The sequence below is a fragment of the Echiichthys vipera genome, assembly GCF_963691815.1.
Source record: "Echiichthys vipera genome assembly, chromosome: 21".
NCBI classification, from domain to species: domain Eukaryota; kingdom Metazoa; phylum Chordata; class Actinopteri; order Perciformes; family Trachinidae; genus Echiichthys; species Echiichthys vipera.
Window position 1 is genome coordinate 1,042,799 of NC_139846.1, and position 22,591 is coordinate 1,065,389.

Here is a 22,591-nt window from a genome sequence, read left to right on the forward strand (position 1 = left end):
CCCAGCACCCTAACCAGTGAGATATAACTCCACTATGTCTATCAATCTATTTAGTCTATCAAATCCTACATCATTCTGTGTAGCGATGTCATAGGAGCAGGAGAATATTGATCAAAATTGTTCTAAATTTAGCTTTCATAAATAATAAACAAGTCAGACACCTTTTTCTTTTTTTCAAATTTTTTTTTATTGATTTTTGCAGACATTAACAGAGAAACGGGTAAAACACATGAACAGTACATCTGCTTTAAGGTTAAAAAAACAACAACACACAGACAAAAACAGAAAACCCCCAACATGAATCCCGCTAACCCTCCCAACAACCCACGTCAGACAAGGTCACAATAACAAAAAACAAGTAACCAATAACATGTAACAAAAGTAGATAACGTAAGATAAAGTAAAAAAATATATAATAATAATAATAATAATAATAATAATAAAATAAAATAAAAAATAAAAAGGAATTGAAAGAGAAAAACAAAAAACTAACAGCAAAAATAATTAACGTAATTCAAGAAAAAGAACGACAACAAAAAATAAATTAATGGGGGGAGGGGGGGTCTCTCTCTTTCCAGCACTAGGAAGTGTCCTCAGCATCGTCAGGAATAACAGTAATACCATTACTAATAAAGCAAGCAGTGGGTCCCAGGTTTTGTGGAATGCCTCCAAGGATCCCCTCTGTGAAAACCTCAAGCTCACCAACCAGAGACACTGTAAAATTCCACGGATCCAACTATTGTGAGTCGGTGGAGAAACATGTTTCCATTTAAAGAGAATGTTATGTCTGGCGAGCATGGTGGTAAAGGCCACGACAGGTTGTGTAGTAATGGGCAGATTTTTATACGGTGGAAGCCCAAAAAGAGCAGTCAGGGGATTTGGTTCCAAATATGTGTTAAGAGCCTGCTTGAGGGTTTGAAATTTATCGGACCAAAATTCAGCAAGCTTCGGGCTTGTCCAGAACATGTGTGCGTGGTCGGCCTGAGACTGCTTACACCGGTTACAAGTGTCACTGTGGCTAGGGTATATCTTAGCCAGTTTAGCTTTGGTGAAATGGGCTCTATGGAGCACCTTCCACTATAATAGGCCGTGTCTGGCACAAATCAAAGATTAGCGAACCAGTTTCAGAATGTTCCTCCACTGGTCATCAGTAATGTTTACCACCAAATCCTTTTCCCATGCATTTTTAGGTGAGGCAGTGGGGACTCGGCTCAGAGGAGGAATCTTATTATAAATGACAGATATCAGTCGTTTGTGTTGTACATTGGGAGACAGGAATTGGTCCATCTCAGCTTCAGAGGGGCGGTTCGGAGAATGTGGGAATTGCTTTTGGATAAAATGTCTCATTTGATGGTACCGAGAAAAAGTTAGGCAGGCTGTATTTGTCCGACATAGAGGAAAAGGACACAAAAACCCCTTTGTCATACAGGTCCTTAAGAGTTTTGATGCCTTTATCTGACCATATGCAGAATGCAGGGTCAGTGCAGGAAGCGAGAAACGCACGATTATTCAAAACTGGGGCAAGGACAGAAGCCCTTTGTAAGCCGTACTGCTTCCTGAACTGGATCCATATTTGAATGGCCTTAATGACAACCGGATTGGATGAGTCCTTGTGGGCCATTATGGGGAGCTGTGAGCAAATCGTAGAGTGCAAAGAGTATCAGTACGAGCCCAAGTTTATTAATGTTGCAAGCCCAGAAATAGTGTCGGAAACAAGGGAGTGCTAGTCAACCTTCAAGTTTAGGGAGTGGCCTGGAAGTTCTTTTGAAAAAGATCCCCGAAGGAGCTGGTGATAAACACCCCCAAATACTTGAACCCCTCAGTTGCTTTAAAGGGGAATATGGACTGTGGGAGTGATCTCACCAAGTTGTTGACTTGAATAACTCACTTTTCTGAAAATTCAATTTATACCCTGATAGGTGTCCAAACTGATTTAAGGATTGATAAAACTGGGGGGAGGGAGGTTGTGGGGTTTGAAATAAATAAGGGAATGTCATCGGCATATAAGGAGGGTTTGTGGACCAGGCCAAAACGAGTGATGCCTTCAAACCCATTCTGGGTTCTAAGCCAGATGGCTATGTTGAACAACAGGGGTGAGAGAGAGCAGCCCTGCCGGGTCCCACGCCTGAGTGGGAAACGCTTTCTCCGCATCTAGCGCCACTACCACCTCAAGAGTGTCCGATCCATGTGAGAATATGATGTTGAGCAGCCTTCTGGTGTTGAAGAATGTATGTCTGGTCTTGTGAAAGTATCGATGACATCACACTTTGGAGGCGGAGGGTGAGGACCTTAGTAAGGATCTTACAATCTAAGTTTAAAAGTGAGACCGCTCTGTAGCTGCCACATGAAGTAGGATCCCTGTCTTTCTTCAGTAGCAATGAAATAGATGCCTGTAATGCGATGACTGTCAGCTTTTGGGATTTTGGAGAATAGCCTTGTAAAAAACTGTTCATCGTCCCAGGTGGACGCATAAATCGAAACTAAGACCACTGGTGTGTTCTGGAGTGTGCTCGAAACTATGACATTGTGGCCTTCAGTATCTAGGATTACATTTGTTGGCTCAACTAGGACCATTTTATGAATGATAATGGCAGCTATTATTATCATCCAACGCTATCTGTACATTTCGAGTGGAATAGGTTGCTCATCCACGCCCTCTTAATACGTGAGGTGTCGGCTGTTTTGAGATGTGTTTCCTGCAGAAACATCACATCCCCCTGAAGTTGCTGTAACTGTGTCAGGACCTTACCTATTTTTATCGCTTTGACCACTTAAAGTCACATGAGAATAATAGTACAGAATAAATCATAGAAATAGTATTAATAATTATGCCAGAACAGACATTCAATTGTCAGCAGAGGGATGTCATGGGGCAGACAGGCCATGAGGGTATTTTCTACAGCTCAGATGAATAGGATGCATTTATAAAACCCTCCACCCTGCGTTAGAATGCATGCTGTATCGATACAGGTCCCCTCTGCACATCAGACTATAAGAAGTGTCCGGCTTCAGTAAACAACTTTGACCAAACAGACAAGAATACTTCAGATAACACTGTTGCGGTGGGTGATAAAAAGTTTAAATAAAATAAAATAAAGCTGTGAAAGAAATATATAACAACAAACTGAAATCCACATGCAGATGAGCTTTCAGTGCTTGGCACGAAGGGCGACCAAAGACAAACTGAATTCACATAACAGTGTGAGCAGGCACAGAAACAGCATGAAGAAACAGGGATTTACAAGCATCAGAAAACACCGGACCTCGAGTCAAGATGTCCACAGTGCATTAAAGTGACCACGATATCTGTTCAAAACTTTAACTGACAGAAAGTCGGCAGCCTGTCAGGATTTAAACGGTTAACGAGGCGGTATAAAAATAATATAAAATATTCCGGGAACCATCACCTTATCGTGGTGGAGAGGTTTGTGTGTTCCTGTGAACCTGAGGGCTGTGTTGTCTGGAGCCTAGTGCTCCTGGTAGGGTCTCCCATGGCAAAGTGGTCTCAGGCAAGGGGCCGGACTAAGAATGGTTCACAAAGACTTAATGGACAAACGAGGAAGAGGAAGTGAGACCCTGCCCGGAGGAAGCCCGGGGCCCATGTCCGGAGCCAGGCCCAGACGGAGGGCTCGCTGGCGAGCGCCTGGTGACCGGGTTTGCAACGGAGCCCGGCCGGGCCCAGCCCGAAAAAGTGACACGGCACCTCCCTCCTCCCCATCCTGTGGGCCCACCACTCGCAGGAGGAACCACTTGGGTCGGGTGCGCTGCTGCACGGGTGGCAGTAAAGGTTAGGGGCCTCGATGGACCAGACACAGGCAGCAGAAGCTGGCTCTGGAAACGTGGAATGTCACCTCTCTGTCGGGGAAGGAGCCGGAGCTTGTGCGGGAGGTGGAGCGCTACCAGTTAGATCTGGTTGGGCTTACCTCCACACACAGTCTCGGTTCTGGAACCATACTCCTGGATAGGGGTTGGACCCTATTCTTCTCTTGAGTTGCCCAGGGTGTGAGGCGCCGGGCGGGTGTGGGGATACTCACAAACCCCCGGCTGAGCGCCGCGGTGTTGGAGTTCACCCCGGTGGACGAGAGGGTCGCCTCCTTACGCCTGTGGGTGGTAGGGGGGAAAACTCTGACTGTTGTTTGTGCATATGCACCGAACAGCAGTTCAGAGTATTCGGCCTTCTCGGAGACCCTGAATGGAGTCTTGCATGGGGCTCCAGTAGGGGACTCCATAGTTCTGCTGGGAGACTTCAACACCCACGTGGGCAATGATGGAGACACCTGGAGAGGCGTGATAGGGAGGAACGGCCTCCCTGATCTAAATCCGAGCAGTCGTCAGTTATTAGACTTCTGTGCTAGTCATGGATTGTCTATAACTAACACCATGTTCGAACATAAGGATGCTCATAAGTGTACGTGGTACCAGAGCACCCTAGGCCAAAGGTCGATGATCGAGGCCGTATGTTTTGGACACTCGAGTGAAGAGAGGGGCAGAGCTGTCAACTGATCACCATCTGGTGATGAGTTGGATCAGAGGATGGGGGAAGATTCTGGACAGACCAGGTAAGCCCAAACGAGTAGTGCAGGTGAACTGGGAACGTCTGGAGGAGGCCCCTGTTCGAGAGATCTTCAACTCACACCTCCGGCGGAGCTTTTCTGGCATCCCTGTGGAGGTTGGGGGCATTGAACCAGAGTGGGCAATGTTCAAAGCTTCCTTTGCTGAAGCTGCAGCGGTGAGCTGTGGCCTCAAGGTCTTAGGTGCCTCAAGGGCGGTAACCCTCGAACACCTGGCGGACACCGGTGGTCAGGGAAGCTGTCTGACTGAAGAAGGAGGCCTTCCGGGATATGTTATCCCGGTAGACTCCGGAGGCAGTTGCAAGGTACCGACAGGCCAGAAGGGCTGCAGCCTCTGCTGTGTCAGAGGCAAAGCAGCGGGTGTGGGAGGAGTTCGGAGAAGTCACGGAGAAGGACTTTCGGGCGGCACCAAGGTGCTTCTGGAAAACCATTCGACATCTCAGGAGGGGGAAATGGGGAACCATCCAAGCTGTTAACAGTAAGGACGGGACGCTGGTGACCTCAGCTGATGAGGTAGTCAGGCGGTGGAAGAAACACTTTGAGGAACTCCTTAATCCGACCAACACGCCCTCTTTTGTAGAGGCAGAGCTGGAGGCTGATGGGGAGTCATTGTCAATATCCCTGGCGGAAGTCACTGAGGTAGTCAAACAACTCCACAGTGGCAAAGCCCCAGGGATTGATGAGATTCGTCCAGAAATGCTGAAAGCTTTGGGTTTGATGGGGCTGTCTTGGTTGACACGTCTCTTCAACATTGCGTGGAAGTCTAGGACAGTGCCAAGGGAGTGGCAGACTGGGGTGGTGGTTCCTCTGTTTAAAAAGGGGGATCAGAGGGTGTGTGCCAATTACAGGGGTATCACACTACTCAGCCTCCCTAGTAAAGTCTACTCCAAGGTGCTGGAAAGGAGGGTTCGTCCTATAGTCAAACCTGAGATTGAAGAGGAACAATGTGGATTCCGTCCTGGACGTGGAACAACGGACCAGCTCTTCACTCTCGCAAGGATCCTTGAGGGGGCTTGGGAGTATGCCCATCCAGTCTACATGTGTTTTGTGGATCTGGAGAAGGCATATGACCGGGTCCCTCGGGAGATACTGTGGGAGGTGCTGGGGGAGTATGGGGTAAGGGGGTCACTTCTGTGGGCCATCCAATCTCTGTACACCCAAAGCGAGAGCTGTGTCCGGATCCTCTGCAGTAAGTCGGATTCGTTCCTGGTGGGGGTTGGCCTCCGCCAGGGGTGCGCTTTGTCACCAATCCTGTTCGTGATTTTCATGGACAGGATATCGAGGCGTAGTCGTGGTGGGGAGGGGTTGCAGTTCGGTGGGCTGAGGATCTCGTCTCAGCTTTTTGCAGACGATGTGGTCCTGATGGCGTCGTCGGTCAGTGACCTTCAGCACTCACTGGATTGATTCACAGCCGAGTGTGAAGCGGCTGGGATGAGCCGATTCACACTTCTAAATCTGAGGCCATGGCTCTCAGCAGGAAACCGGTGGAGGGAATGAGTCCTTACCCCAAGTGAAGGAGTTCAAGTACCTCGGGATCATGTTCACGAGTGAGGGAAGGATGGAACGTGAGTCTAGCCGGAGAATCGGAGCAGCGGGGGCGGTGTTGCAGTCGCTCTACCGCACCGTTGTGATGAAAAGAGAGCTGAGCCGGAAGGCAAAGCTCTCGATCTACCGGTCAATCTTCGTTCCTACCCTCACCTATGGTCATGAAAGCTAGTCATGACCGAAAGAAGGAGGTCGCGGGTACAAGCGGCCGAAATGGGTTTTCTCAGGAGGGCGGCTGGAGTCTCCCTTAGAGATAGGGTGAGAAGTTCAGCCATCCGTGAGGAACTCGGAGTAGAGCTGCTGCTCCTTTCAGTTGAGGTGGTTCGGGCATCTAGTAATGATGCCCCCTGGGCGCCTCCCTAGGGAGGTGTTCCAGGCACGTCCAGCTGGGAGGAGGCCTCGGGGGGGTCCAGGACCAGGTGGAGAGATTATATCTCCACACTGAGCTGGTTAATGTGGCCCGGGAAAGGGAAGTTTGGGGTCCCCTGCTAAAGCTGCTGCAACCCGACCTCGGATAAGCGGATGAATATGAGAAGATGAGATGAGATATAAACACCGGTCAGTCGGGGTTAACATAGCACAGCTACACAGTCAGCACCACACCAACTCACGGTTATGCAGAGAACATGACAGCGACTCGTCTGCGGTGAAATCAACAGCTCTCCCCGGTCATCAGGGCTCCTCTGTGCGGGTGGATGTTATGAAGGCTCTCGCCTCTGTGGCCGTGGAGAGCCTTTTTGCTGGTTCCGTCCTTCATCGTGATGACCAGCCTCGCGGGGAACAGCAGCGGGTCTGAAGCCCCGGTTTTAAAGCTCCAACATCACCTCTGTATTTCTGGCACTGCTCCACCACCTCCGGAGCATAGTCCTCGTAGATGGCGATTGGTGACCCTCTGTATTGTAGCTGGCCTCTCCTGGTTAGGGCTTCAGGTGATTTTTTCCTTCACCTGGTAACTGTGCAGTCTGATGATGGACAGCCCGTGGTCTCTGTCCCGGCCTCGGTTTCTCAGCTAGTGTGCGGTGAGCCCTGTCACACTCCGGCGGTGATTCCAGAAAGCCTTCCCCGAAATCTTCCATGAGCAGCCTTTCGAAGAAGGCTGTGGGCCGCGGACCTTTAACAGATTCTGGTAATCCAATCACTCTGATGTTATTGTGCCGGCTCCAGTCACTGACTTTAGCCAGCAGCTTAGCGTTGCTCTCTGTTAGCACAGCACAGGAGGCCTCCAGCATTAGCAGACGATCATCCTGTTAATTTGCACTTACCTCGTGGGAGCCTATCTTCTGAGCGTGGTCAGACACTGTGGCCTGGACATGGTCCAGCTTTGCTTCCAGCGTTGAAATGGAGGCTTTTGAACTTGGCAGAGAGGGCTTTGATCTCGGCGGAAAGGGCTGCACGGTGATGCTCCAAGAGGTCAGTAATGGCCCCCATGCTAATCTTGCTACCTGCCTCCTTTGCAGCTGGTCGAATGTGTTGGCATATTCAGGTGGTGTCTCCGTTAAACAAGAGGAGTATAAATATTGTTGTGACATTCAGGGTCCTGAAACGTAAAAATTATCAAAAGTCGCGGGAGCAGGACTTGACCCGTGTCTACTCCATCTCAGCCAAACCGGAAGTTGTCAGACACCTTTTTAAATAGAAAATCAATAGCCTCGTTTGAACGGATGCTTTATTTATTTATTTATTAATTTAAGGACAGTTGTGCTTACATTAGTTCTTTACAAGTGTTCAAAATTTATGAATGTTTCTAGGGAAATATGTTTCCCCTGGTCAACTGTAGTTTGATGATTTCAAAATCATCTTTCTGGTCAAATATAAAACAATGGATGAAGTCTGTTTGGTGTATTATTTCCTCAGTGGCGCCATCTACTGGATAAAAATGGAACACAGAGAAACTACCTTACGCGCTCATGTACCCCTAATGGTGCGAGCAGTCCAGATCTATTTCCGGTTGCGAACAATCATCATCGAAACATGCAAACGCACGTGCGTGTAATCACCTGAAAGAAAACATCTAAAAGTTACAGACAGGCGTCTGCACAGGCGTAACAATGCACGCAAGCACGTGTAGAAAAATTGTTCTATTAATCACACGGGCCCGTACACGTTGCTGTGCATGCATTTTCTATAAGAGACACGGATGGAACCCCATATGTGTTACTGCCAAACCTCAACTCTTTAACGTGTGTGTGTGTGTGTGTGTGTGTGTGTGTGTGTGTGTGTGTGTGTGTGTGTGTGTGTGTGTGTGTGTGTGTGTGTGTGTGTGTGTGTGTGTGTGTGTGTGTGTGTGTGTGTGTGTGTGTGTGTGTGTGTGTGTGTGTGTGTGTGTGTGTGTGTGTGTGTGTGTGTGTGTGTGTGTGTGTGTGCCATTCCTTCTGAGGCTGACATTCATTGACTAGCCTTCAGTCTTGAGTAAACACTCGGCCCTCCCTGTGCAAATACTGACGCACGCACACACGCACGCATGCACGCACGCACGCACAGGCTTGTATTGTGCTGCTCCTACACCTCTGTCTCTCCTCTCGTCTACTACAGAACCATGAACAGAGGAGAGCACTCCATCATCTCCCAGCTCAAGAAAGAGAGTAAGTCCATGTTGCTGTGGTTGTTTAGAAAAAGGCAAAACTCATTTTATTTGTCTGTTCTCAACATTTCAGAGTTGACGTCATTAAAGTTATCAGTTATACTTTAAATTGTCCTTTATTTACCTCAACTGAAGAGAACTAGGTCTTTATTTGAGACTAGGAGACTGAAACCCCTCCTTTGACACACCTTTATTGGAAGTATTATGAGCAAAAAGCAGTGACGTTAAGATGTCAAGTTAGTCATTAAGGTTATGAATAATGTTAGCGCTAACACAAGCTGATGCAACGCTAACTCATGTGTGAAAATAACGGCGAGGAAATTAAGTAACGTCACGTTACGTTAGGCAGCAGGAAGGTAAAATGTCATTTTTTTTCAATGGAGTCTGGTGACTTTGAAGAGCGTTCGATAACATCATCAAGATAAAGCTACAAACTTATGCCGATATTGTTTTTATTAGGTTTCTAAAATCCATCCACAGCAGTACATTTCTTATCTTCTGTCAGTACTCCTGTCTGTTTCTGCAAACTGGCAGCGCGACGACAGCCATCTACTGTCGATTACACACTAACTGTGGAGAAGAACCTCATACAACCACACTTCTAAACATCTAAACTGTCCCTTTAACTGTTTTTCTTGCCTTTTTTCAAATGAAATCATATGCCCACAACAGTACATGTCGTCAAATCCACCAGACTCCATTGACATTTATTTCTGTTATTGTGTGACTTTCTGCTCCGAACTACAGTGGCGTTCACTGCAGTATATTTCCTCCTTTCTGTGTCTGTACTGTAACTGTAGATGAAGCAACGTCATCATGCAGAAACCTGCGGGGGGTTCAAGCCCCAGAACAGCACTTTGACGCTAAAACAAACATGCTCCGACCAAAATGTGAACGTTTGCATTTGAAGAAACATGAAAAGATCTGAAAACCTATCGTCTATAAATAAATAATGAATCTGCCATTTATACGACGGCGTATTAGGCCCAAGTATGATAAAAACAAGTATGAAATAAATAAATAAATTACAGACCTGGGGGAGAGTAATAATATTTCAATAAAAAAGTTGCAGATTTATGAGATTAAAAGTGTAAAGAATGAAGATCGCTACAAGGTCTGATGATTTAATCAGATAATAATAATAATCAGCCACCTTTGGTAGAGACAAGTGCTGGCTTGATAGCATAGAACCTTATAGTGTTCTTCATTCTTTTTTAATTTCATTTATTCATTAATTTTATTTTTCAGAGTTTGCTGCAGACATAGTAGCCATCACGGCATGCAGCAGCGTTTGTGTTGATCCTGAAGCGTTGTAGTTCAATAGGGAGTATTAAACAAAACACTGGAGGTGTAAAACAAAACACCATTTTTTTTTACTTTTAATTTCATAAAGAGGCCTCGGGGAAGACCCAGGACTAGGTGGAGAGATTATATCTCCACACTGGCTTGTGAACGCCTCGGGATCCCCCAGTTAGAGCTGGTTAATGTGGCCCGGGAAAGGGAAGTTTGGGGTCCCCTGCTAAAGCTGCTGCCCCCGCGACCCGACCCCGGATAAGCGGATGAAGATGAGATGAGATGAGATGTGATTTTTTTTCTCATAGATTTGCCATTTTCAATCTCATAAATTTAAACTTTTTTCTTGATATATTATCCCCCTCCCCGGGTGAGTTATTTATTTTTTTTCATTCTTGGCCCTATTAAGCGGTCAAACATTTATGTATTAAAATTTAGTATTAAATTGCAATGATACCTTTACTGCTAACCACAACCTTACTTGAGGGTGTTTAAAGTTGAATTCTCACCAAGGTTACATTACTGTTACCACAACAACAGATAACTGCTATAGGAAGTTCTACAACAGGGTTAGGTTGTAGGTATTAATTCAACAATAAGACAAATTTCTGGACATCCAGAAGACCAGAATGAAATGATGTGATATCAGCCTGTTTTGCCGGCTCCTCCAGAAACATTTTAGCATCAAACACTTCATTTCCTACATTCTGGTGAATCTTTATGCACCAATTTAGGTGGAAATGTTTTTATATGTGTAAAGGAAAACACTTTTCAATTCAAAATATAATGGAATGTAATGAAGTCAGGCTCTCTGTATCTGCTTTCAAACATTTATTCCAACTTTTCTCAAGCCGACCTGCTGGATAAATATGTGCAGCTTCAGGGAAAATACAGTATATATAAGCTACAATATCATTTATGAAACAGTCTATGCATTTGTTGTAAAATCTGGGTTTGGTTCTGCTGAGCTTAAATGACAAACCACATATGCATATAAAAACCCACATGCACAGGCCAGAACCAAAAGAAAACATCTGCATTCATGTATTTTCAGATCAGCCGTGCCTTTAATGTCACTACTGTTTTTTAAAAATGTTTTGATCCATAAATGTCAAACTTCCTTTACATTAGTGCTTTAAATGATCTCTTAAAGCTGTAAAGGCAACGGGGAACACAGCCCTGCGGCAGTGTAGAAACAGGAGGCTTGGACCAGGAAATAGTACTGTGAAGGGGCGTAACTCCACAACTTAAAGACTGGATTGAAGTCCACGTGGTTTGGTGTTCCAGCATGTGTCTTCTACAGATGGTTCCGTGGTCTGCTTCTTTAAATGCGCTGGATGACACAGAAAATACGATTTCAGTTCAAACTTTTTACAACATTTTCCCTCCGTCTCTGAAACGATTCGCTGATATTGACTCGTTTATTGTCAGACTCTTTTTGATAATCCGTCTTCCTGTTTTTTAGGTTGCGTCTGCAGCTTTTTCTGAAGGATTCCCCTCCATTGAATCAGTCTAGAGCAGGGATGTCAAAGTCAAATACATCAGAGGGCCAAAAAAACGAATTTGCTAGAAGCCGAGGGTCGGACTGGTTCAATGTTTATTAAAACATATTGAAATTATTGCATATAACCTATTGAACCAAGACCTAATACAGTGTACCGTATTTTATTTAAAAATGAAATGAATAATCCAATATTTTTGTATGGCTCTGTCAGTAATTTCAGGTGACACATTTTTCAACAGGCTCACAGACAAAAACAAACCTTCAAAGAGAAAATACATGTCCTGTACATTAAATGAATAAAGCAATATTTTCTTATGACTTTAGTTATTTCAAGGAAAACATTTTCAACAGGCAAACAGCAAAAAAGAAAATGTGTTCCTTAATATCAAGATAAAGACACATAGCTTTGTCTCTTACCTCCGTGAACATGTGCTCTGCCTCCCATCTAGCTTGAAACACCCTGTTCTCATCGTCCACCTTCCGCTTAGCCATTATTGGGGAGGGGGGTTGCTGAAAGTTGACATCTGCCCTGAATGCTGATGAATAATGAAGCCGAGGCGGCCCACTTGCGGCGCTGTAGTGAGTTTGCGGGCTACCGTTGCATTGTGGGTAATGTTTTGGTGCGTGAATAACACCAGCAGGCGGCTGTGGCGCGGGGCCGGTTCTAATACTAATCAAATATCATCCCGGGGGCCAAGATAATTCATCCGCGGGCCTTGACTTTGACACCCATGGTTTAGAGGGACGCACATCTGAATTTGTAGAGTAGTCTCTCTCTCTAAAATGACCTGTGATTGGCCAAAGTCTCCTGTCACAGGTCAATTTTCTAATGTCTGAAAACAGAGCCAAAAGGAGGTATAGAAGTCTATTTTTTCCCTCAGAACACTTTCAGAATAATGATGATAATAATGAGAAGATGATTTCCTGCAAAATAAAAATAATATCTCAATTCACAGTCAAAGGAAAAACTGACATGAACTACCGATATAATATAATAATGAAAAAAATCAGCCTGCAGAGACTCCAGATCTGTTTTGATGAATAAAAAAAGTCATTAATGAGCTCTAAAGTGTTGTTCATTGTGTCCTGCTGATCTCGGATATCTTATTTGTTGTTTGTGGTTTCCAGTGGGAGACCAGTGGATGAACTACATCTCCATCACCGGTTTGAGGACTCACGCCGAGCTGGAGGCGAAGCTGGTCACCGAGCTCATCTACGTCCACAGCAAGATGCTCATCGCCGACGACAACACCGTCATTATCGGTATTTTAGTCACACGTGCACAAAGCTTGCATTTCTCCATTACAAGATTAAAAAGATGACGGATGGAATGAAATAGTCCTCTGACACCAGCCTGAACATGTATAATAGAGGAGAAAGAAACAGGAGCTGCAGAGATGGACAGATCTGTTTCTATTCAAGAAGGGACTGAAGAAAAATTACTTTAAAAGCTTACAAATGTTTACGGGCGTGTCGTGGTGAGGTTTCCTCTGCATCTGAAAATATAAACAAGAGGGAAGATAAAAGAAACCACTGAATGTAAGATGGTTTTACATATTTTTGCACTTGAACCTTGAAACTTGAAGGCTCCAGAATCACTGCAGCAGTCATTCCTAAACGTTTTGACCCATGAATCCTTTAAACAAGCGTTTATGAGCCTGCAGAGGTAAAACTGACAAAGCAAAATCATTTTTTTGTTTTGTTTCCTTCACTATAAATCATCTCCTGACCTCTCGGGTTCATCATGTGCCCCATTCAAGACTTTTTGCAGTTTATTTTCCAAACAAATAATATTCTTTTTGCATTTTTTGTTCCTAAATTACTGATGAAAAGTGTTTTTGGGCTGAATACTGAATACTGAATACCAAAATGAGATGTTTTGTGCAGAATGTGATGGGTAAAAAATGTTTCTTTTATTTTGAATATAACCATAACACAAACAATAAAAATAAAGTTACTACGTCTTCAAAAACAATTGATAAACACCTTTAATTAAGTGAAAAAAAGAGTTTTTACAATAATATAAAATATAATTCTGCAGATGTTTCTGTTATTTTCTCCAGCCACTTTGGTTTAGTCACATAAAAATTAAATTGTAAAAGAATGAGCATTTCATTTGAAAGTAGAGTAATGAATTCAGTTTTGAAATATTGAAAAGCTCTCCTAATGATGATGGTTATTTTATGTCTCTTTGGAGTTTTTCATTTCCTCCCATGATGCCTTGTGTTGCAGCGCCGCCTGCTGGTTGACTCTGTGATGTCACTTGCCTTTGTGTTTCTCTGCAGGTTCGGCCAACATCAACGACCGGAGCATGCTGGGAAAGAGGGACAGCGAGGTGGCGGTAATTGTGGAGGACTCTGAGACGGTGACCGCTGTGATGGACGGGCAGGAGTACCAGGCCGGGAAATATGCCCTGCAGATCCGCCTCGAGTGCTTCAAGTACTGAAACATCCAGAATTCTGCTTTATCTATTTATTTATTTTTCTATTTATTTAGTTATGTATGTATTCATTTATTGAGTTTTCTTTTTATGTATTTATTGACTTATTTAGTCATATATTTAGTTATCTTTTATTTATTTATTGACTAACTTATTAATTAAATTATTTATTTATTGACTTTTTTATTAATTGACTTATTAATTAATACATTCATTTATTGGGTTATGTTTTGATTTATTGACTTATTTATTCATTTATTGACTCATGTATTGATTTATTGACTTACTAATAGTTTATTTATTGACTTATGTATTGATTTATTGACTTATCTAATCATTTATTGACTTATGTATTGATTTATTGACCAACTATTAATTAATTTATTGACTTATGTATTGATTTATTTATTAATTTATTGACCAACTATTAATTAATTAATTAATTGACTTATGTATCGATTTATTGACTTATTTATCAATTTATTGACTTATGAATTGATTTATTGTCATTTAATTTATTTACTAATTTATTAAATTACTTATTTATTTATTAGTTTGTTTATTTATTAATCTGGTGAATCTTTACAACCTTTATTTGTGAAACACTTCGTTAAACATGAAACAAGTGAAGATTAGAGGGTAGATAAATCTTTCATTGACACTTATAAAAGCATTATTCGTTTATGTAGTTTTAAATTTGTGTGAAGCAGAGAAGCTTTTATTTATGGCTCATTTAAATGCGTTTTATTGTTGCATAGATATTTATCCTAAGCTTAAAACATTAATACATGAACTGTCTCTAAATATATAAATTCAGCAACACAGAAGTGATTTGAACATGTTGGTGGTCAGTATCAATCTGACTGGTAATATCCTGCAGTGTTTCAGTGTGTTTTCATGTCTTCCTCCTCCTCCTCTTCCTCTCTGTCTCTCTCTCAGGATGATTCTGGGTGCTCACACAGATCCTTCCATCGACGTGTCGGACCCCGTCAGTGACCAGTTCTACAAGGAGGTCTGGATGGCCACCTGTGCTCGCAACGCCACCATTTACCAGAAGGTCAGCGCGATGTTGCATCTCAGCAGCGTCTGGTCACTTTAAAAACTTTGAACTTCAACACCTGATCCCCCGGTTCTGTTACCTTCAGGTTTTCCGTTGTCTGCCGTCCAGTGACGTCCGGAACATCCTGGAGCTGGAAGGCTATCTGGCCAAGCCGGGCCTGGACAAGGAGGACCCGGCCAAGGCTCACGAGGAGCTGAAGAAGATCCGCGGCTTCCTAGTCCAGTTTCCTCTGCAGTTCCTGTGCGAGCAGAACCTGCTTCCCCCCATCGGCTCCAAGGAGGCCATGGTGCCCATGGAGGTCTGGACCTGAGACAGATGCACAGACTCACCTGCTCGTTCACATGTTCAGGATCACAGGTCCTCTATGCCCACTGAGGCGCCATCTTGGGAGTCATAGTGGAAGTTTGTATTTACTCATTTACTCCCTTAAAAGTATTTTTATAATTAGAAAAGGTATCAAATAATATCTGTCTTGTGGTCACATGTTAGTGTTGAACATAAAGGCAGAACATAATTATAAAACGATAATTATAACCAGGGTGTAAGTGCATCTCGTCCACGACAACATGATCTGTCCCAACTGCAAAAACAAAAAGTTTAGAAGAGAGCTGGAGAGTTTAGAGCTGCAACGACGTTGTCACCTATTTATCGTTAATGGTCAGCTATTTTCCTAAATGTGAATATCTTCTGGTTTCTTTCTCTTGGGCTTTTGGAATCACCCTTTTATGGATCAAACAACTGATGCATTAATAGAGAAAATTATCGTCACATTAATTGAGAATAATAACAATTGTTAGTTGCAGCTCTAGTTTGGGCTGACTTTCTGTAAGGTTTTGGCTCGCCTTGACTCACTTTGCTGTTTCCAGTACTTTTCTCTACTGGAGATAGTGCCCTCTCAGTGTAGGAGGTATTCTCAGTGGATCGCCATAACGCATGAAACTGCTGTGACATCATTGTTTGTCGGAAACCAAACAGAGGAACGTCTGCACTTTTGTCATATGTAAGAGTCCCTACACATAACACAACGCACCAACAACATAGTTAGTGAACCCGGGGTTTATTAAAAGAGTGTTTTAGGGCGTACTCACACTGTCCTTCCGCACCGCGACCAGGGCTTTAGGGTACTTGTCCCCCCTCCCTCTCCCCCCGCGCCCCAGCCCCGTTTGTACTCACACTGCCAGGGCCGGCCAATGCTTCTTGCTGTCCATACGCCATCACGCCGTAACACGTCACACGCATTGATCGCATGTGTGTGGCTTTGTTTACAAATCTTTCCACAGACCTCTGAGTTTTTGTGCGTCTTGTCGACTGTTTTTGAATATTTTCATCAGACCAAATCTGCAGTAAACACTCCACCTCCGCATCACATCAACGCGAACCTTTCACCGCCATTGTTGTTGTTGTTAAATGTCCGCGCATGGTCCGTCCTTCTATTTACATGTCCGAACAGGCGGACATAACGCTACTGCCGTAGGGCTCGTGCTCGTGCTCGTGCTCGTACACGTGCGCACGCTCGTACTCGTACATGTGCAAACGGCTCCGCTAAAGCCCACCTCTTTCTGGCCGCAGTTATGCGTGGAACGGGTGCACTCACACTGCTTAAAGGTACTAGGCTTTAGCTGAAATAACGGTTTTGGCCCCGGCCAGAAGGACAGTGTGAGTGCGCCCTTAAAGACTTACCAACTGGCCCCTGTACCAGCTCCTCTTATAGCAAAGTCCATTCAAGTGGATTACCAAAGACAATCCAAAAGGAAGGAGCCCATTGGTGCTTTGTTTTCTGTGTAGGGACTCTTCTCATGCTGCTGCAGAGGTTTGCTATTATTTTGAGCAGTATTAGTGGTTAAAAAAGACGTTTTAATGCCTTCACCGTACTGCCCGAGCTAATCAGTGTTAGCCACATCCGGCTGTTAGCGACTCTACCGGATTTCTCTGTTAATAGTTTACACAAAAAAAAAAACTTTTGAGAGAGTCCGTACTGCGACAAATACATGAGATCATCTGGATAAACTGTTCTCGTGTTTATTTAACAATATAGCCACATACAGATAAGATTTCATCCCAAAAGCACCGATAGCAAAATCAAACTTAGGTTGTAATAAACCATCGTTTTCCATTAAGATAATGTTTGACTTCCAAAATGGCGTCCAGCAGTGGTTGTGCAGCTCTGTACCAGTGTTGCACATGACTGACATCACAGACACAGTAAAAATAATAATGTATACTTCTGAACCGATATGCACACACACACACACACACACACACACACACACACACACACACACACACACACACACACACACACACACACACACACACACACACGCACACACGCGCGCGTACGTACATGTACATGTGTGGACCAGCAGACGGAGCCTTGGACTCCTCAGTGCCTGACTGCCTGGGCCTCATGTTTACAAGAAAGAAAAGGAAGTGATGAACTCTCCTCCTGCAGCCTCACCACCGTGAGATATAGATTATCGAGCTATTGCTTGTTAAACGGCTTGCTCCTTCATTCTCCAACAATGCTATGCAACGTCCTGAATGTCTGAAAAGACACTAAACAAAAAAAGACTTTAATGACGACGTGATAGTGCAGAGAAGGGGACGAAGAGCCAGACGTTTCACACCTCTGAAGCTTTTAATATTTATGTGAAACAGGAAATCACAAGTGCCAAAGATGACAGACTGTAGCCGGATGTTAATGCAGTACTTTCATTTACATTCCTCATTCTGTGGTTTTCGACGGTCAGCCTGAAGTGACCTCTTCTTATCATCTGGTCTTTGGAGTTCTGAGGTAGCGCTTTATTTTTTACAGGTTTGTCATTTCCTGGAATGTTTTCCAGGAAAAAATACATTAATTCAGTGCTTATAACAGTACAGGATAGCTTTAGTAAAAATTCATTTATTACTCTCCATATAAGCTTTTCACCTGCAGACAAATCTCTCATTTTGACCTACTATGCACAGACTTTATATTACACTATATTACACAAGTTGCTCAGAATATATAAAAGTGTGTACAAGTAAGTATTCTTTCCAGGAAATAACCAGGAAATTTCAGACTGGAATAAAGTGTTGCCATTTTTTTTTTTTTTAAACTACATAATCCACAGATTCATGCATGATAAGATGGTTACAATGATGCATTTCTGTTAATATCAGAAAGCGGTAACTCAAGTTTATATAACCTTCAATATCGACTTGTTCTGTAAAGTTTTAGCAGCTGTAAATGCAAATGTTCTTACACCTTTATCACCTTTGTATCTTCTGCCAAAAATATCTGTTACTGCAGGTTTAAAATCCTTTTACACAAAGGGACCATAATGAAAACTCAACATAAAAATGCAAAATGCTCACCTTTGAATATTTATACTGGCAGGTACACAGTTACACAGTCAAGGGCTTTTATTGTGAAAGGTAAGAACAGAAGGACTGGATCTGGTTTGCCATCTGGTTCAGACTTGGTGGCGTCTGTATTGTTGCTTTATAATCCTTATGGTTGATGCCTTAAAGCCCAGAAAAATAAAAAGTGCAGATTTGAGGTTCTCTGGTAATAAATTCAAGTTTAACAATTATTAGTTAGAAACGTTCCCAGGAAGTGTGCCGTTCTTTAAGAAACTCATTTGACATAGTGGCCAAACAGTGGAATTACAACTTTTGTGTTCATCACTTGACGCCATGCAGGCTGTTCTCATGCAGTTAAATTGTATGTAGTCGAGTACGTAGTGTAAGACAGCAAATCGTTGCTGAACCAAGTGGTTTTCATGCCTAACTCTAACCGTCACTATATGTAGACTTAAAACGGTCACGTAACGGTAGTTTTGGTGGTTCGTTCGATGTTTCATAAGATATCATGCGAATTTGTGTGCAACCTTTCGTACAATATCCTAGGAACCTGTCCTTGAGAATACGTTCAGGCTCAAAAATACTTTCTCACATTGACTTAAATGGCCAAAGAGACTCCTTGACACAATTGTCGGAGCGTCACAACCTCAGTAAAATTACTTGCGTTAATATCAGAATTTGGTCAATTCAGTTCGATAACCTTTAGAAGGTCTAGAAGAGCTGCAGGGTTAAATCATTTAATCCACATTCAAGTTAGAGGAGCTCTAAACAGGAAGTAGCCGGTTCGGTCTGGAGCTGTCTCTTATGTGCGGAAATTAAACTCGGCTTCATGTTCCACTGAGCAGCTTTCATAGGAATGAATATTGCATCCAGTTCTTGTATACATCTGTGTGTCATCATCATCAGAATCAGTATTTTGGTAAAACATTCGTCTCTGGATTCACAGTTTTTCCGACACAACTGAAACGCAGCGTCAGCATGCTTGAGTGTCTTCCTCGTTGGTCTGTGAGTGATCTGCATGAAAAGGAAACTCGTAGCTGACAGCATGACAGCAGCTCGTTGCCATTAAACAGATTGTTTAGCAGAATCGTTGCCTTTAAAGCCATGGACTCTATTATTGATGCTGTGTGCCTGTGTGTCCAACAGGTGCACCTGAACCTTCTGTCCTGTTAATATTTATGGACAAATGAGGCCTTAAATGTGCACCACTTCTTCTTTTTTATCCTTCCTCTCTACCTCCCTGTGTTTTTACCTCCTGCTCCACTGAATGTTTTTAAAATATTTCTAATGAAAAAATCAGGACTGTTTGCAGCTAAGCCCCCTACATTAAACCAAGTAAAGTAAAGAAACCCAAGAAAATGTTTAAGCTGTTTGTGTGCAGTGCCAGCCTGTTGATTTGGATGGAAATATTATCTCTGCATCTGAAATAACTGAATTTAAATAGTTATTGTTTCAGATTATTTCTTAGTATCCAGGAATACACACATGCAGTGCACATGGGTTATTCCTGACGATTGTAAATGGGCCTTGAAACCTTCTGCAGAAACTTGACGCTTTTCTCTGTCTGGCTTTAATCGCTGTGTCTCAATAAAAAATGCACTTTTTGCACAGGCTGTTGTTTTTCTTGTTGTGACCCTCTTAAATGATCTGCAGTTACCGTGTCATGTGTCGCGTCTTTGTGAAATGATGGAATAAATAAACTATGTAACAATGAGTCATTAAACAAATGATGTGGTCATGCTTTCATTTCCCAACTTTGGTGAGTTGATGAGCTTTTATTTCGAAGTGTGGAAACAACAAGGGCTGTTCCTGAATACCACTTTATGAACTTAGGATCTCAAGAAAGAGATAGATAAAGAAAAGAGGAGAGAAAATGTAGATGAGAAAAGAGAAGAGAGAAAAGACAAGAGGTTTGGTTTTCAAAATCCCTTTATTGCACTATTTCAGTGAGGCGAGGGATTTAAAAAAAAAATCAGCTGGCCTCCTTCCTGCCAGTCCCCCACAGCTGGTTGCGATGGACAACGCAGGGAAACTGTAGTTACAGTCCTCAATCCAATGGTCACACAAGGTGGCATCCTCAACGAAAGCCCTCAGGGACTGTGGCAGGGCAGCCTTTCCCACCACTTTGGTGACCAGCCTGAGAGGGGAGATGTTGCAGTAGGCTCTCGTGTCATCCACAGACGATGTTCTCATCAAATAGCCCACCTTTGTAAAACCTCCCTCATAGTGTTTCGCAGGCTGGCAGACTCCAGCATTTGTGGTCTTAGGCAGTTTTTGAAAAACAGTGGTTCTTCAAAAATCCACATTCCTGAAACTCCATCCAAGGAACTTGCAGTCTTTATTACCTGCCAAGCCTGCAAGACTGAGGAGTAAAAAGGTGTCAGTGCGGTAAGGTCCACTTCGCTGAGCTGTAGAAGAAAAAGCTGTTTGTCGTAGCCCAACCTGCCAGCTTGCCTTAGCAGAATCTTGGCTGTGTCCAGCCAACCTGGGTCACAGGCATAACAAAGTTTTTTTTGCTGTTTTCATTCTAAAAGCAGCAATCTTTGCCTGGATATGTACAGGTGCCTGTCCCCCTTCAGCTACAGGCAGGTGAAGGATTCCTTTGGATGTCTTCAATCAGACCTCTAGGTGGCGGCGCAGAAAATCTGTGCCAAAGGGTCGAGGCGACCAAGTTATTAGTAACCAGAACTCTTCCTCTATAGGACAGCTGGGGTAGCAACCATTTCCACTTAGTTAACCGAGCGCACACCTTTTCCTTCACTCCCTCCCAGTTCTTAGCTTAAAAGCCCTCAGTCCCCAAAAGCACCCCCAGAACTTTCAAGCCTTCCTTTCCCCACTCAAGCCCACCGGGCAGAATGGACACTGCCTTATCCCGCCACTCTCCAACCAACAAAGCTTCACTTTTTGCCCAGTTAACTTTTTCAGAAGAAAGAAAGGGTTTCCTGCAAAAACTGCAAATATTCTTGGTTAGAGACAAAAGCATTGACATCATCAGCATATGCAGATACAACAAATGAACAATATCAATAGACCCCGACAGTGATAGACCCCTGAGACGACCCCTCAGACTGCACAGTAAGGGCTCAATGGCCAGGCTATATAATTGTTCTGACAGAGGACAACCCTGTCTTATTCCTCTCTGCACTGGAATTGGCCGACTCAGCCCAGCTCCCATTTTCACCGGACATTGTGCACCACTTTACAACAAAGTAACCCATGACAAAAACCCTTCACCAATAACAAATGCCCTGAGTGCAGAAAACAAATATAAGTGATCCATCCTGTTGAACGCTTTCTCCTGATCCAAGGAGACTACCCCAGCGTCAACATTGTGTGATCTACATATGTCGATGACATCACGCATAAAAAAGACGTTATCCATAAAATATCTTTCAGGAACGCAGTAAGTCTGTACGATTAGCTCCAGTATGTTATTAAGCCTGTTGGCCAAGGCGGAGTCCGCAGCGTCAGCGTCAGCGTGCTGTATCTGCGGAGCCCGCGGCCCCTGTCGCGTATGCGGCCTCAGCGGACTGTTAAACCGTTCGTGTCCAACATCTCCACATTCAAAACACTTCACCTGTCCTGAACTCGCGTACACCATATACGAGTCGCCCCCGTGCTTCACTCTGAATGACAGCTCCAGGGTCTGAGTCCAGGAACATGAACACCTGTCTCCGCAGAGACCAAACGTGCTTCAGTTTGGGATCTTTGCATCCCAAAATGACAGTTTTTAAACCGCTTGCGAATTTACCGAACTTTCGTAGCTTGTTTTCTAACAGTTCGTTCGGTATAAATGGTGGGACTCCGGACATGGTAATCCGTGTCGAAGGTACTAACAAGTCCTTGATAAAAACGCCACTTTCCACAAGTTGGTGAACACGTGGCTCGTCCTTGAGGAACACAACCACAGCTTTGTTCATTCTGGACGCATAGAGCAGGTTATCGTGTCCTACCCCTGCCCCCCCCCCCCCCCCCCCTGTAAGTCATAATAATGAGATAGTATCTCATAATAATGACTTAGTATCTCATAATAATGACTTAGTATCTCATAGTAATGACTTAGTATCTCATAATAATGAGATAGTATCTCATAATAATTACTTAATATCTTATAATAATTACTTATTATCTCATAATAATGAGATAGTATCTCATAATAATGACTTAGTATCTCATAGTAATGAGATAGTATCTCATAATAATGACTTAGTATCTCATAATAATGAGATAGTATCTCATAATAATGACTTAT

General features: G+C 43.5%; 1 protein-coding gene across 2 annotated transcripts in view; it reads left to right on the forward strand.

Annotated features, from left to right (window-relative positions):
* Positions 1-20,043, forward strand: part of LOC310963403 (phospholipase D1-like) — an 83,682-nt gene extending 63,639 nt beyond the window's left edge. For both annotated transcript variants that reach the window (XM_083936211.1, XM_083936212.1), the window contains exons 21-25: positions 8,649-8,698; positions 12,623-12,757; positions 13,780-13,933; positions 14,874-14,991; positions 15,080-20,043. In XM_083936211.1, coding sequence (XP_083792337.1) covers positions 8,649-8,698; positions 12,623-12,757; positions 13,780-13,933; positions 14,874-14,991; positions 15,080-15,304 — 682 coding nt within the window. In that variant the 3' untranslated portion in view covers positions 15,305-20,043. The remainder of the gene's footprint in view (positions 1-8,648; positions 8,699-12,622; positions 12,758-13,779; positions 13,934-14,873; positions 14,992-15,079) is intronic.
* The last annotated feature ends 2,548 nt before the right edge of the window (positions 20,044-22,591 follow it).